Source organism: Macrobrachium nipponense, chromosome 22 (genome assembly GCF_015104395.2).
Source record: "Macrobrachium nipponense isolate FS-2020 chromosome 22, ASM1510439v2, whole genome shotgun sequence".
In the NCBI taxonomy this organism is placed as follows: Eukaryota; Metazoa; Arthropoda; class Malacostraca; order Decapoda; family Palaemonidae; genus Macrobrachium; species Macrobrachium nipponense.
This window is the reverse complement of record NC_087213.1, coordinates 54,442,190-54,459,586: the sequence shown is the minus strand read 5'-3', so window position 1 is coordinate 54,459,586 and position 17,397 is coordinate 54,442,190. Positions and strand designations below refer to the sequence as shown.

The window sequence follows — 17,397 nt, the reverse complement described above, 5'->3', positions numbered from 1 at the left end:
AAATAAATATAACTTAAATCGACTGCAGAAATCGAATTTTATTAACGACTTTTATCTACTTGGAAGACTTCGTTTCCAAAGTAATTACAACCTTAAAGTGTAAAAAAAAAAGTACGTTTCTGAGTGAAAATTATATATATAATATTCCTGCGTGGGTAAAATAACCTGCATTAATTTCGAATTAATTGTAAATAATCTAATGAAATAATAAAAGGGGAAAAGGAAAAATAACGCAATGGTGGTTACCTGCTCTAACGCTGGCTGTCGGGTTCCGACTTCAACCAACCACACTCGACACACAACTGAACTTACTGGCCCACTGCGGTGGCTGGCCCTTGGACTCGTTACTGCCCCCCCCCCCCCTACCACCCCCCCCACCCCCCGGCCCTCCTTCCTCTTCTTCTACCTCTTCTTCCTCCTCCTCTTCTTCTTCTTCCACCTCCTCCTCTTCTTCTTCTTCTACCCAGTTCTGTCCAAATGACGTCACTGTTACGTCATTGCATATCTCTCGCATATGTATGGCGTCATTTACAGCACTATACGCACTTGCATTGTCTTAATAATAAGTCCTCCGGAGTTGCAATTGCATTGGCAAAATTATATTAATGATATTATCGTTCTTCCAAAGCTTTGCCTGTAACTGCAGGTCTGAAGTTAGTTATAATTTAACTGTGGAACTTTCGAGACAATAATTGGACGTTTTTAATTTGCCATTGTGTGCGAAATAGTTTTTAAGTTAATGTGATTAGACCTGCTAATTTTGGTTTATCAATTATTTTCATATTTTTAAACTTTTTCACTAGTGTATTAGACGTGCTATTTTGGCTCATCAATTATTTTCATATATTTATTTATTTTTTTACTTTTTCACTGTGTGTATTAGACCTGCTATTTTTTGGCTCATCAATTATTTACATATATTAAATTATTTATTTATTTTTACTTCTCCACTACGTGTATTAGATCTGCTATTTTTGGCTTATCAATTATTTTCATACTTATTTTTTTCTTACTTTTTTCACTACGTGTATTAGACCTGCTATTTTTGGCTTATCAATTCGTTTCATATATTTATTTGTTTTTATTTTTTCACTAGTGTATTAGACCTGATATTTTTGGCTTATCAATTATTTACATATTTATTTGTTTATTTTAACTTTTTCAATGCGTGTATTAGACTTATTTTTGGCTTTTCAATTATTTTTGTATATTTATTTCTATTTTACTTTTTCACTGCGTGTATTAGACCTGCTATTTTTGGCTTATCAATGATTTTCATATGTTTATTTTTATTTTACTTTTTCACTGGGTGTATTGGACCTAGTTTTGGCTTATCACTATTTCATCTTTTTTATTATTTTTTCACTGCATGTTCCCCATATTTATAAATGTTTCAAATTACTAAATAAAAAGTGTATAATAGTTCAAGGACAAGTCTACGATTACTTATAGCGTCAACTGTGGACTTGGGATAGTTACGAATATTCTAGATAATTCGAATAACTTTGGGAAAAGGTTGCAAGAAGCTGAATAAGCCTACGGAAACTGAACATACAGTTTACCTTCAACCAACTGAACTGTTGCATTTGACATTCTGGTAAATCTTCCTCATCCAAAATAATGCTTCCCATCTTATTTAGTCTCAACAGAATCTAGTTCTGTGATGGTTAAGGTTAAAATATAAATCTAATTGTCAATTCCAACTGCACCGTAACTAATGCTGCCACGCGGTCAGAAGAGCAATAGGCCTGCTACACAGCCAGGCAGAAGGCACAAGGGGCATGTAGTCATCATCATTCAAGTGTCAACAAGTGACACTCAAGAGAAGCTGCAGGGACTGATGAAAAAGATAGTGTGTGTGTGTGTGTGTGTGTGTGTGTGTGTGAGAAAATTTTGTTCATTTTACAATTGAGGCATTCACAATATTAAGGGTCCCCAGAGCTCCAAGTCACAATTTTTTTTTTTTTTTTTTGCTCGTCTTCTAAAAATATCCTGCTTTACCCATGGAAAAGCATATTTGCATATTTAGGCTCCAAAGTGGTCGAAAACCCCATTATCTAACAAGGGTGGTGATATGCGTGTTTGAAAATGCCCGTTAACAAATGCGTTTTTCTCACTATTTTTTTTTCTAATCAGCCCCTGGAGACCCTTAATATTGTGAACGCCTCAGTTGCCCTTTCCTTGCTGTTCTTATCATATGTGAATTTCTAGGATTATCTGATAAAAATCAACGTTGTTTAATCATTTAATTTATTTTCAAAATATTGAACAATGAAATAGTCATAATTACAGTCTTTTATATAGATTTCATTCAGTCACTTTGGTTTCATAAAACTCCAAATAACCTTAACTATAAAATATATAAAATATGGCCATATTTTACTTACACCACTGTGGTCCACTGCCACAATTGTACGCATCACTAGGTATTATTTGTACGGAATATAATTGCAGGTGGACAGAGCCACTCGCATACTGTTTGAAGCCCACTCTGAAAGTTACAAGATTTCCCTGAACAGAAATATTTCATGTTCCCCAAGCAGGATACAATCTGTAAATGGTCACTGTTCTTGAAGCACCAAAACAGCACAAGCCTCTTATATCCAATGTTTTTCTTTGGCTGTATAACAATAAAAAAAATGACAAGGAAAGCACCATGTATAACAGTTCAGTTAAAAATAGAAGTGTATTTTCAACATACACAACTACCTGTTCCATTAATAATGGGAGTATTACTGATACACACATAACACATCCAAAGTAATTTCTTCACAGAACAAATGTACTCTGATATGCACACCTGTCAATGATGATTAAGGCACAAGTGTATTTCCTAAATACACCCTAGGCAGTTCCATTAAAGACATAAGTACATTTTCAACACACATCACTTCCCGTAATGCTAAAAGACACTGGCGTACTTTTAATACAAACCCTTATCAGGTTTTTTGAAGATGAGTGAATTCTTGATATGTACATTAATGTATTTTACTTCAAGGAATGAACTTTGAAATCTATACGTACACATGTATGATTTATACACTGACTTGACGGATCTGGTGAGTGAATCTACTAAGAAGCCGAACATGAAGACCATCTCCCATTTTCTTTGCTAAAAATATTCCCCCACTTGCATTCTCTCCAATTTTTTCTCTCTCCAATTTTTTTTCTCTCTTTCTCTCTATCTCTCCCATACACAACACACACACACACACACACACACACACAAAACAAAGAATCTGCAAGGGTATGTACGTACTGTATATGCATACAACAAGGATTTGCAATCATGCATGCATGCAATAATATACTAAAACAAGACAATTGTCTGACAGGAATTGCCTGTTTTACAGAGAAAGTTAGCATTACATTGGAAAATAATTGAAGTAATTCCAAATAATTCTTGCATTCATTAGCTTTCTTCTGCAGACGTAATTTTCACCATAAGCTTCGCTTGACCTACCACAACGCAAGGATAGATTGATAGTTATCTAGCACCAAAATTACCATGACCACAAGAGCCAGGTATGATGCGGACTTCTGCTCAACAAACAGCAACAATTGAAATATTAAAAAATCACTGAAGAACATTGTGGGGTACGAAGAGGCCTTTTTGTTCAATATTATTAAACAAACAGAACAACACATCATAAAAGTATATCTCGAGTAAGATGCGTCTTCAAGAATACACTAAATGTACAGTCATTGCCACATTCGTAAGGTAACCTCACATATTTCACAAACCTAAAACGAACATCTTTCCATCTCCTGTAACAAATTACATCTTTCATTCTCCTAAAACAAGCAGCACCTTGCTTTGTCCAAAAATAATTACCTTTCACTATCCTATAACAAATTATGTCTTGCAATATGCAGAAATAATCAGTATCTTCCAATGTTCTAAACACGAATAATTATTATAACACTCAGCTAAATATGACGACCAGACGATGTGTAGAAAATATAGAAATGTATACCATAACATGAGGAGATGAATGTCATCCATCTTTAAGTACTAGTTTGTAGCACATACAATATGTTCAACAATATTTACATCCCATAAATATTATTATTATTATTATTATTATTATTATTATTATTATTATTATTATTATTATTATTATTATTATTATTATTATTATTATTATTATTATTATTATTATTATTATTATTATTATTATTACTTTAGGTAGATCTAGGGTACCGTCACATTTATTGATATCCAGAGGGCTTAACAAAAGAGAAACTACATCTTTAACTTCACAAATTATAAAAAGATAGATAACAAGCACAGTATAATTACTGTGTCATCCCTTGGAGAAAAAGGTGTAAATATACAAGTGCGGAACCTTGTCGGGCATCAGAATTCTAAGGAAATTCAGCAATCGAAAAAGGCAAATTAATTTTGTCACATGGGAATTTCCTTAAAACCTCTTAATAATTGTTAAATTTTAAGCAGAGAATAAAAGTAACACCTATTACAGGTTCATTTCCAAAATTCCAAAAACAAAAGCAGAAATCTACTATGTATTCCCAATAGTATAGAAATCATGTGGTTTATTACTCACAAATTCAAATGTTCCTGCTACTGGCAAACACTAAATTAGACTGAAAAGAGATAATCCAAAGGAAGTCATTCATATCAACCCGAAATTATGTCTGATATACTACTTCTGACTGATATTGAGGCTTAATTCACAGATGGAATTGGTCCTCCATGAAACACCATGATTCACAGCTAATATAAACTAAGCTGTCAAGAAAAGCTGTGATAGACAGAAGACAAATGAACTTAAAGATTCTCTCAAGTCACAATGATTTTATGGTATACATACTGGTCTCTGTCAAAAGATATAGTAAATGCACAACCTTGATACAAATAATTCATGTACAAAATAACGCTTAGATTCAAAAGTGAAAATCAGTCTATGGATCACGTCTAAAAACCAGCAACTAGCTCAGTTTTACTGTTTAAATATGAGATTTTAGCGCTTAAAACACCTTACTACAATAATTGCACTCTGGTAAGTTACATGAGAAGTCAAGTTGTTCTCTGTCACTTCAAACTACCTACTTTTAGGACAAAGTACAAAGGAAATCATCGTCTTTGCCTGGAAAACATAACCCAGGTCTGTTTTGTAACCAAAATGCAGGAGTTTAACAATTTCAGCTGCATCCCATCACAAGAACATTCAGAATAGATTAAATTTCTAAAGCTATTGGCTAATTATGAATTGTGTAATACTATCATAGGAGTATAGGTACCCAGATCTTCATTGGATAACCCCCATACAAGGTGCCACTGGAATACAAGAACGAGCATTTGGGTAAATGAAAAAGAAAATAATTTCCTAGCCATGTAACACTTTTACTACTAGTATTGGTAGGAGTGGCAGCATGATAGGGGAGGAGGGAGGGGGTTCAAGCTCAAGACCTCATCAAAAACTAAAACCACTTGTCAAGTACAAATGTATTGCAGTAAAAAAAAAAGAAACAAACAAAAGGAACTCTATCGCTATCCTCCAAAACACTGATAAACATCTCTTACAGCACATTGCTCTTCCTGAGATAATCATTGCAATAGAGTTGATGACTTTTTCTTCACATGCACTGTGTCCATATTTTGATTAATAACAATAATAATAATCATAATAATTCAAGCCACCTTGCTTGCCAATATTTCTTATCTTTCAATATACTTCAATTCAAGATACATACATACATACCTTAAAGAATAACTTTTTCAGTTTGTCGACATCTGTAGATATTATACAGAGGCAGAATTCCAAAAAGAAAACACTGATGACTTTACAGTCTCCTGTCCAGAAGTAAGACAGTAATTCGTATAGACGTCATAAACCTGGCACTAAATGGTCTTCACAAGACCATATTTTAACAAGACACAAAACATGACAATATAAGTGGTTTTCCTGTATAGTTCTTGATCACTATTTACAGTAGAAATTTTATAATCTGTAGTATGCAAGAATACACACAAGCACTTCCAGTGTCTAAGTTCAAGGATATAGTAGTATGTGTTGTATCACTGCAACAAAAATACATATTTGCCTTTGTGAACATTTCTGCAATTCTGAACACTCATTTATATTACATACTTCATTTTGCCTTAGTCCAAAGCACTGTCAATTTATGCTTTAATGATCAATACAGAAATTTACAAAGAATAAAAAACATCATAGAACACTTGCTCATATTTACATATATACACTTTTCTCATCACCAACTTCTATAAATTCGCATAGTCGACACCATGCGTCGGAAGATTCACATATAAGGCACTGTCATCTGCAACAACCCCATCAGATGGATGGGAACTCTCTTGTTTCTCATCACTTGTCACATCATCTCTCGATGAACTCGCTGACAGGTTGCTGATGAGTGATGACCTCTCTGTCATGTCTCCATCCCCTTCTCTTTGTTGCGTCTGTGAAGCCACTTCCTCTTCTTCAGGCAGGTCTGTGAGTCTACCAGGCAAAGGTCTATCAGATGCATTTGGTGAGAAAGTAAATCTGAAAGGAGGGAAAATAGATTAGACCAAGAATAGCACTACATTTTGAAATGCATCTAGGTTGACCTTCAGTAAAATTCAAAATTCATATGGCACAGATGGAGTGCATTTTGTATAAATGAAGTCAGGTGTTTTCAGTGCAACGAAGGTAATGGAAGTTACCATAAAATAAGTGCACTCAGCATAACTGAAGAATATCTAGCTTGATAATACTTATGACATCAAGTTCCACACTGCCTAGTTCCAGGGTAATTTGCTACTTTATTACTATAAAACTGGGAAATAAACTTCTTCCTACAAGTATGATGAATGTAATGCTACTTTGCAGTGCCCTGTCACCCTTACTTGATCTTCTTTGGTAAATAGCAGCTTTATTACTTATTCTCCCATTAGGAGGAGATTGCAGTTCTCTCATTAAGATTTTGAGGTTTAGTTTGCTTTTGGCAAGCTAGTACCCTGGGGTAAAGGAATGGTCTCCAAAGATTTTTTTGTTTTTAGGTAATCCATTTTTAGATCAAGTTGTTACACTAACAACTTGGTCTACTGTCCTTCCAATACAGTATACAAAATTGGTAAAATCTGTTCAAAAAATATCTATCAAACCAAACTTTCAAATGGCATCCCTTTGGGATCCAAAAGGGGTTTCTCAGGTTTTAAGACAATTTTTGCCATTATTTTTATGAATTTTCATAGAAAAAAAGTGGAAACCATCTACTCCTAACTGAGCTGACAACAGGATAAGATGATGATGATAAATAATGATAATCTACAGAGTCTTACTTCGGCGCTTCATTTGGACGAGGACTAAACACGTCTGCAAGAGGACTGGGGGTTGTTTGACCAGCACTCATCGGAAGATAGTGAGATTTTGACGTTGCAGAGGAGGAAGTTCTTTGTGCTTCCCCTACGGCAGGACTGAAGCCAACACGCGAATATCCTACAGAGTTTGGTGACTTCATGTCTAGATAGTTGCTGTCCCTTGAGCCATTTGATATTTCCTGTAGAAACAGTGGAGAGTTAAGAATGCAACAATGCTGTATAATACCCTATACAATAAAGACCAAAGTTTTTGCAAGGCAAAATGCCATCTTTTCTGGCCAGAGATCCTCTAAGAAACAAATGATTATCACTGGGGTGTAGTTTAACCTGAATACTGTACCAAGTCAAATTTATAGATTCTCCCAAAGCTAGTGCAAAGAATTTCTTCTTGTATAAAGAGTTAAAAATTAGAGTTACAGAAAGCTAAAGATGGACAGCTCTAGTAAGAAAAGGCCAAGGGAGCATATGAAGAGTGAAAGCTAAAATCCAATGCGAAAAATTAATGAGAATACATACTTTCAAGACTTAAGAAAATTATGTTTCGAATTGCAAAAATCTCACCCTGGCCATACATTCACAAATACGTATAAAGTTCTACCTCAACGATTCTCACAGAGAAAACATATCCTGTTGAATTACCATACGTATACGTAATTCCCGAGAGATGTAGAAATGTGAAAATCAGAACAAACGAAGGTAACAGCTCTACTTGATGGACCTCAATGGGCTTCTGTACTCACCTGCTATGTTATTATAATTATTTTTGCTATTAGTATATCATTTTGGAAGTGATACAATTTTCAACAAATCTCTTAGAATGAATGTTAAATGTAAAGTACAGGTTACCTTAGGTTAGGAACTGAGAAATTGCTGTTAACCATAAAATATCCACAATGTCTGCATGTTGAGATGTTGAGATACTACTTACCTGAAATTGAAAGCTGACACTTGTGTTCTAGTAAGTATACCTGGCTAAACAGCAGAAGCTTTCCTCTACCTAATCAGAAGACCTCTTCATCTGTCCCTAAAAAGTTTTTTTCTGGGATCGACCTGTGTCGGCCGGTGAAAAATCCCTGTAGCGCATTTTTCAAGTATAGGGTAAAAAACCGCATGGTACAGGGGTGGACCATGTACGATCAATGTGTACAACCCCAAGAAAAGTACATTATAACGCGTCCTGACATCGGAGATGGGCATCAGACGCGACTTCTTGTTGGTGAGAAACGGAGCTAAAGACCTCTACTCCGGTGTCAGGACGCGTTATAATATACTTTTTTTGGGGTTGTACACATTGATCGTACATGGTCCACCCCTGTACCATGCGGTTTTTTACCCTAAATACTTCTAGATATACCAGAGAAAAAGCTAGCATGTTATGCTGGAGTTACTACCCTCAGCGCGATCACCCCGAAGGATGTCGGTATAAGTAAAGGGGCGTTGTGGAAACCACAATACACAGGGCCTTCCCCACTTAGAAGATTCCTTCCCAAAATCCCCTTTCATGGTGGGAACCGCTACAGCGAAACCCACCGACAACTCCTCTCGCCACTACTACTACTACCCACGCGCTCTTCTCATTCCTGTACCAGAGATTGTGTGTGATCCACGCTCTTTCGTTGCTCCAGGATTTTTCCTCGTATTCTCTTGATGATGGCTTCGCAAGGTTCTTCTGCTTCCAAGTTGAGTACCCAAATTTGTGTTTTCATATAGCATTTAGTTGAGAATGATATAATTTTACTGCCTCGGTCCCTCAAAGATGTGTTGTGGGTGCCGCCGGCTGAGCGGCCATTTCGGGTAGTCAGTGCAGCGCGAGGAAATTTCACACACCAATCTATTGAAGATATAAATTATGTTATGGTTAATTTAAGATGGGACTGACACTCGTCCCAACCGTGGATTTGTTCGGTTAAAAAGAAGTAGTTATCTAACGTGCACTTTAGTAAAAATTAGCCTAGAATTAGGTCCACCCCTGATCGGGTGGGAGCCAGGCGATCACGACAGGCCATGCATACTAACCCCTCCCCTCCCCCTCCTTCCAGAAGGAGGGGAGGAAGGAGGGGTTACCATTATCCATGTAGACTTGACCCATTACGCTCTGTGATGTTGCTCCGACGACTCTGTGGTCTACCACCACATCAGTCGTTCGGGTTGCGCCGAACGTGGCATGACAGCAACTTTGGGCTGAAACGTCTCGCTCTCTGTATCTCTACCGCTCCGGTAGGGGTTGGGGTAGAGGAAGGAACAATCCTCCTACTATATAGCTAACGGAGCCAGAGGGAATCTCCCCCTCCGGCCCATGGCTTCACCCCCCTGCCCCTTCCGGCATATACAGGGAACAGGGAACCGATTCGTTGCCTAGGCGGAGCTCCGGTGATAGTTCTACTTACAGCTACAGTCTCGTGAGGGACCGGTCGAGTGGATTACTTCACACTCGCAGTTCAATTACTAAAATTAGTATGGCCGAAACTCAATTTCATCCCTTTCCAAGCTCCGGCAAGGAAGGGGAATAAGTATGTTTGTCTACGGTATACGTAGCCATCTGTCTCCGCTGTATGTGCCGAATAGAAATATTTATGCGAGGAAGAAGGATCTGTCCTACCCTTCCGGCATAGGCGGATGGCAGGTTTTACAATAACGAACCTGGACATTCTCCAGGGATGGGAATGAGGCTAGACCATACAAACAAAAGTTGAAAGTGTACTTTATTCTTTGTAGACATTATCATGTATAGATCTAAGTTTAACTATACTAGAAGAAGATGCATGTCCTCTCCGGAGTTATCCCCGTTACCGAAGTTCGGGACTCGTAAACACATTGCATTACAGATGGCCCGTTGTCAGTCGGAGGGTTGCCACGCTTCGCTGGGCAACTCTTATGGCCATGTAGTTTGCTGATCTCATGCCAACTGCGCAGTTCCGCTGGATAACTATGTGGTCTGGCACCCGGACGCCTGCACCATTTGTTATGAAATGGTGATGACCTTGTCTGATGAGCAAGTGGGTAACGCTTTTAATCAAAGGTGTTATATGCTTAACATGGTATTATGTATTAAATTATGTATTTAATATAATCCTTCCTTCCAGACGAAACACTAGCATGAGTTTCTCTTAACAGGCGGACCTGGCCTCCCACCACGAAGCGAGGGTAGCTCTCCGGAAGTGGGTCGCGGGGCTCGGTAAGAATGCGCCTAAGGGACAGCCATATGTACTGGATGCTAGGCTGTGCTCCCTGCCTTTTCTGGGCTCAGCCCGTGTCGCTTTGTGAAATATCCTTTTAGTTCATATTTCTAAGGTAAATATTGCTAACATTACCAGAGAAAAAACCAAAATGGAATGTAAGAGCATTCTGACTCGCTCACCCTATAAAAAGAGGGTGTCGGTATGGTTTCTGGGGCGAGTGAAACCACTACCACGGGACTCTTGTCAATTAGATCCCTCCTTCACAAAATCCCCCTGCTAGAGAGAGCTGGGTAGATCTAGTGTACCTATCCGCTGCAGCCCAGAGTATGGCAGTTGCAGTTTTTCTATGCAGTTTTACCTCCCGAACAAGAATTTGAAGTAATATTTATTTGGACGACTCTAATTTACCTTTGAACTCTATCCTACGGTAAAGGAGATTCCCATTGGGAACCGGGGTTTTGGGTGGGGACAAAACCCCAACTCTATCCTACGGTAAGGGGGACCCCAGTGGGAACCGGGGTTTTGGGTGGGGAGAAACCACTTGGGGGGAGATTTTGCCGTGTTATTGTGGTATTTCCCACATTTATCACTTTTAAAAACACGAAATACAGGCGGAAATAAGAGATAACAAAACTAGCGATAGTGGAGCCGTTCCACATCCATATTCGTCTACTACTACCACTACCACAACACTGAATCCTACTACGCATGCGCTAATGCTACTGCGCATGCGCTAACTGTAAGGGAGCTTTTGGCCTAAACTCAGACTTCTTAGTGAGGAAAGAAATGGGGGTTTACGGGATACATGTATTTAGCCAAACACGTTACAGTATGACCCCTACATTGCTACCGGACTGAGTGAAGGATTGGGTGGTAACAGGGTTCCCAGATTTGGCAGTTTCTCACCAAATTTGGCTTTTTTTCCTAATTTGGTGGGTAAAAATTCAATTTGGCTGGTTAGTGGTATTTTGGCTGGTTTTCAAACACTTTCTATTTGAGCTAAACACTGATCCCACGTTTGAGGAATCTCTCCCCAGATTGGGAATTTTTGAAGGTTTTCAGGAAAATCTTGGGAATTTGAATAGGTTTTCAGTAAAAACTTGGTAACATTTAAGCAAAATATGTAGATGGAATTAAAATAAAAATCACACACACACCAGACGACCACAAAACAGGCCGCCGGATTCTCAGAGAACGAGCCTCATTTCAAAATTTCAATTCATTCTCATTTTATTTCCTGTATTCTTATATTAGTTTATATTATCTAACTAAAACTATGATGCCGCTATACAAGCATATATATGATAAAAAATATGCATTTATAAAGATAAATATAACGCACATATATTTGCCAGTTATTTGGGTTGGTTTGGATTTCCATTTGGCGGGACTTTGGCTGGTTGGTAGTGGTGTCATCTGGGAACCCTGGCTGGTAAGCATACGTTGAGTTACATAAAAGTATTTACCTAATTTGTTTATTAAACATGTTATGTGAATTCTAGTGTTTATTCCTTTTCCTTTTTCCATAGTATTTGTATAATAACTGTTTTGAAATATCCCCACCTAATCATTTCACCATATATAACTTGAAATATTATGTTATAATTGAGGACAGACACCTAAAAATGCCTACATGTTGATATAGAACTCAGTTTTAGGACGTTTCGATACCTACCTACCTACCTGTTACGTGAAATTGCACATTGCGTTGCATATTACATACACACTCCCTATATCATTTATACACAAGTCAATCCCTCCCCTTTCCAGTATTCATGACTGGCTCTTTACGTTACACCATTTACAATGCATTTCTCACCGATACCAATACCTAGATTAAAGTTTGCCATTATTATTATAAAACCTACATTTAAATATATAACATTTAAATATATAGTTTGCCATTATTATTATAAAACCTACATTTAAATATATTCCATTATACAGTTTTACAGACATTACAATTTACACCTCCCTTCCAGTTTCCTTACTATTATGCAGTTATGTATGGTTACTTTTAACATTTTACAACACTTCCACACACATCAAAGTTAGGTTTATATGTCATTTTACCTACTGGGGGCCGAATCCCCTCCCCCGGTTAGGCAACATACCCTTAGGTTTAGTTTGTTATATGTTGGTTTACCTACTGTTTTACTTCCTTGAAGGGGTTACCCAGTTAGGCTAGGTTGGTTAGTTCTTCAAGGGTGGATACCGGGGGGGGGGGGGGGGGGGGGGGGGGGGGGGGGGGGGGGGGGGGGGGGGGGGGGGGGGGGGGGGGGTTGGTTAGGTTACATTCCCTACTTGGTTACCTACTAGGTTAGGTTTGGTTAGGTTACATTCCTTACTAGGTTAGGTTAGGCCTTTAAGGGGGGTACGGGGGGCGAAGCCCCCATGGTCAGGGCAATGTATTTCCTACTAGGTTAGGTTAGGTTAGGGTTGGTTAGGTTTACATTCCCATTACTAAGGTTTAGGTTAGGCCTTTAAGGGGGGACGGGGGGGGCGAAGCGCCCCCCTGGTCAGGCAATATTCCCCTACTAGGTTAGGTTACATTCCTTACTAGGTTACGTTAGGCCTAGTATTTCCCTACTAGGTTAGGTTAGTTAACGTTCCTTACTAGGTTAGGTTAGGCCTTTAAGGGGGGTAAGGGGGGTAACGGGGGGGGCGAAGCCCCCCCTGGTCAGGCAATGTTTTCCCTACTAACGTTAGGTTAGGTTGGTTAGGTTACATTCCTTACTAGGTTAGGTTAGGCCTTTAAGGGGGGGTACGGGGGGGCGAAGCCCCCCCTGGTCAGGATGGCAATATTCTCTACTAGGTTAGGTCTAGGTTGGTTATGGTTGGTTAAGGTTACATTCCTTACTAGGGTTTAGGTTTAGGCCTAGGTATTTCCCTACTAGGGTTAGGTTAGGGTTACGTTCCTTACTAGGTTAGGCTTAGGCCTTTTAAGGGGGGGGTAAAACGGGGGGGGGCGAAGCCTCCCTGGCCCAGGCAATGTTCCCATACTCAGGTTAGGTTGGTTAGGTTACCATTCCTTTTTACTAGGTTTGGTTTAGGCCCTTTATTAAGGGAGGGGGGGGGTTGGGTTAGGGTTGGTGGCCAGGGGGGGGGGGGGGTTGGGAAGGGGGGTGGGGGGGGGGGGGGGGTACGGGGGGGCGAAGCCCCCCTGGTCAGGCAATATTCTTTGCCCCCCTGGTCAGGCAAGGTTCCCTACTAGGTTAGGTTAGGTTAGGTTACATTCCTTACTAGGTTAGGTTAGGCCTTTTAAGGGGGGAAGGGGGGGTACGGGGGCGAAGCCCCCCCAGGTCAGGCAATATTCCCTACTAGGTTAGGTTAGGTTAGGTTACATTCCTTACTAGGTTAGGTTAGGCCTTTAAGGGGGGGTACGGGGGGCAAAGAAGCCCCCTGGTCAGGCAACATTGCCTACTAGGTTAAGTTCCCTACTAGGTAAGGTTACATCCCCTGCTAGGTTAGGTTATGTTAGGTTGGTTTGGTTCTTTAAGGGAGGTTACAGCAGGTCCAACCCCACCCCTGGTCAGGCAACATCCCCTACAAGTTTAATTAGTTTTGTTATATGCTAACCTATGTTTAATTTGGTCTTTTGTATTTATTAAAACAACTATAGGCCCTATTACACATTTACCACCCAGGACTTAAATCCCACCCCCTCCTGGGCCCGTTATATATGTATTTGTATTAATTCATATTTTGAACCCATCACCCACATTTACATTTAGTTCCTTAAACTACCCATTTTACTTTTATTACCCTTAACATTGCCAACTTATCTTGTTAAGTGCTTGTTCATTTACCTCAGCCCCACCCTGCTCAACCAATAGCATCAAAGCATTTTTACTACTCCACCCCACCTCTCCTACCCTGTTTTCTACGGTCTGGCCTCCTGCCACCTCCTAACTGTAGAACTCCAACACTGTTGAATCTGCCGCCATGATATCCACTGCTGCATCTACTTCATGCTCGCCCCAGCCCCTCACCAGGAACTCTTTGCCAACTTCATGTAACAATTGTTACACTGAGTTACAAAGATTTTTCTGCCTTCCTTTTAAACTCAGGTAATTATGATCGACTTCAGTCGGTTATTTTTTGCCCTTCTTCATGGACTCATCCGGTTTTTAGCCAGGAACCACGGCCTCCTGAGAAAGCAGGTCTTTTGCCCCCATTTCAGTTACAAAGATTTTTCTGCCTATTACTCAGGTAATTATAACGGCTGGTCTGTTTAGGCCAGGACCACGGCCTCCTGAGGGAATACAGGGGGTCTTTTGCACCCCATTGTGGGAATGAGTGCCGCCTAGATCTGCAAAAAAAGTGCTTTAGGTAAATACCTTACGAATAGTTTGTTGGATTCTACATGTAACCGTGATATGACCCGGCCCTAGATTCATGGCAATATTATATTACACCTATACCATTTATGACCTACTCCATATTTTCATGTTTATAATTGGTATTTTTCCCTCCACGTTTACCTTTAGGTGTGACCGGTCTTATCGACCGCATAGTAAGAAAGCGAAAAAACGCTGTTCTTACTACTTTTCATTGTTTAAGGGCACTTGGTTCTCTGGGTCCCAACTTGATGTTGAGACAGTTCTTCGGTTCTTCGCATACCTGTAATGTGAGTGATTTTTTTTCTTACAAGGTTGCGAGAACAGAACTTGGACTGTCGGACTCAACAATTAATGATTGGGCCAGCTTCTCCCGGGAAGTAAGTATTTTGCTTATCCCCTCACCTTTTCCATTTTCCATTCATACCCCCTCCTTCTCCCCCACTCTCCCCCCCCCTCTTTCATACACAACCTGCCTTGTATTATTATGAAATTTACCCAACTTAATTACCTCCCCTAACACTGACTTTTATTTCAGGTCATAGTTAATTGGTGCTTCCAACAGAAGAAGCAAATAGGTGGGCCCGGCACAATTGTTGAAATCGATGAGGCGAAGTTTGGGAGAAGAAAATACAACGTAGGTCGCCTCATCGAAGGCCAATGGGTATTCGGTGGTATCTGCAGGCAGACCCGGGAGTTTTCCCACATTTATCACTTTTAAAAACACGAAATACAGGCGGAAATAAGAGATAACAAAACTAGCGATAGTGGAGCCGTTCCACATCCATATTCGTCTACTACTACTACTACCACAACACTGAATCCTACTACGCATGCGCTAATGCTACTGCGCATGCGCTAACTGTAAGGGAGCTTTTGGCCTAAACTCAGACTTCTTAGTGAGGAAAGAAATGGGGGTTTACGGGAGGGATACATGTATTTAGCCAAACACGTTACAGTATGACCCCTACATTGCTACCGGACTGAGTGAAGGATTGGGTGGTAACAGGGTTCCCAGATTTGGCAGTTTCTCACCAAATTTGGCTTTTTTTCCTAATTTGGTGGGTTTAAAAACAAAAAATTCACTTTGGCTGGTTAGTGGATTAATGGGCTGGTTTTCAAACACTTTCTATTTGAGCTAAACACTGATCCCACGTTTGAGGAATCTCTCCCCAGATTGGGAATTTTTGAAGGTTTTCAGGAAAATCTTGGGAATTTGAATAGGTTTTCAGTAAAAACTTGGTAACATTTAAGCAAAATATGTAGATGGCATTAAAATAAAAATCACACACACACCAGACAACCACAAAACAGGCCGCCGGATTCTCAGAGAACGAGCCTCATTTCAAAATTTCAATTCATTCTCGTTTTTTTTCCTGTATTCTTATATTAGTTTTATATTATTATCTAACTAAAACTATGATGCCGCTATACAAGCATTTATATGATAAAAAAATATGCATTTATAAAGATAAATATAACGCACATATATTTGCCGGTTATTTGGGTTGGTTTGGATTTCCATTTGGCGGGATTTTGGCTGGTTTCATGGTAGACTTTGGCTGGTTGGTAGTGGTGTCATCTGGGAACCCTGGCTGGTAACCATACGTTGAGTTACATAAAAGTATTTACCTAATTTGTTTATTAAACATGTTATGTGAATTCTAGTGTTTATTCCTTTTCCTTTTTCCATAGTATTTGTATAATAACTGTTTTGAAATATCCCCACCTAATCATTTCACCATATATAACTTGAAATATTATGTTATAATTGAGGACAGACTACCTAAAAATGCCTACATGTTGATATAGAACTCAGTTTTAGGACGTTTCGATACCTACCTACCTACCTGTTACGTGAAATTGCACACTGCGTTGCATATTACATACACACTCCCTATATCATTTATACACAAGTCAATCCCTCCCCTTTCCAGTATTCATGACTGGCTCTTTACGTTACACCATTTACAATGCATTTCTCACCGATACCAATACCTAGATTAAAGTTTGCCATTATTATTATAAAACCTACATTTAAATATATAACATTTAAATATATAGTTTGCCATTATTATTATAAAACCTACATTTAAATATATTCCATTATACAGTTTTACAGACATTACAATTTACACCTCCCTTCCAGTTTCCTTACTATTATGCAGTTATGTATGGTTACTTTTAACATTTTACAACACTTCCACACACATCAAAGTTAGGTTTATATGTCATTTTACCTACTGGGGGCCGAATCCCCTCCCCCGGTTAGGCAACATACCCTTAGGTTTAGTTTGTTATATGTTGGTTTACCTACTAGTTTTACTTCCTTGAAGGGGGTTACCCGGTTAGGCTAGGTTGGTTAGTTCTTCAAGGGTGGATACCGGGGGGGGAGGGGGGTTTAGGTTACATCTCTTCCCTACTTGGTTACCTTACTATGGTTTAGGTTTGGTTAGGTTTACATTCCTTACTAGGTTAGGTTAGGCCCTTTAAGGGGGGGTACGGGGTGGGGGGCGAAAGCCCCCCTATG

General features: G+C 39.2%; 2 protein-coding genes across 9 annotated transcripts in view; both read right to left on the bottom strand.

The window, feature by feature from the left end:
- Positions 1–357, bottom strand: part of LOC135198665 (uncharacterized peptidase C1-like protein F26E4.3) — a 101,664-nt gene extending 101,307 nt beyond the window's left edge. The window contains exon 1 of the mRNA XM_064226468.1: positions 247–357. The gene's annotated coding sequence lies outside the window, so the exon portion shown is untranslated. The remainder of the gene's footprint in view (positions 1–246) is intronic.
- Positions 358–2,233: 1,876 nt separating this feature from the next.
- Positions 2,234–17,397, bottom strand: part of LOC135198664 (vascular endothelial growth factor receptor 1-like) — a 116,546-nt gene continuing 101,382 nt past the window's right edge. For all 8 annotated transcript variants that reach the window (XM_064226466.1, XM_064226464.1, XM_064226459.1 and 5 more), the window contains 2 exons: positions 7,310–7,527; positions 2,234–6,530 (listed from right to left, as the gene is read on the bottom strand). In XM_064226466.1, the coding sequence (XP_064082536.1) occupies positions 6,248–6,530; positions 7,310–7,527 (501 nt within the window). In that variant the 3' untranslated portion in view covers positions 2,234–6,247. The remainder of the gene's footprint in view (positions 6,531–7,309; positions 7,528–17,397) is intronic.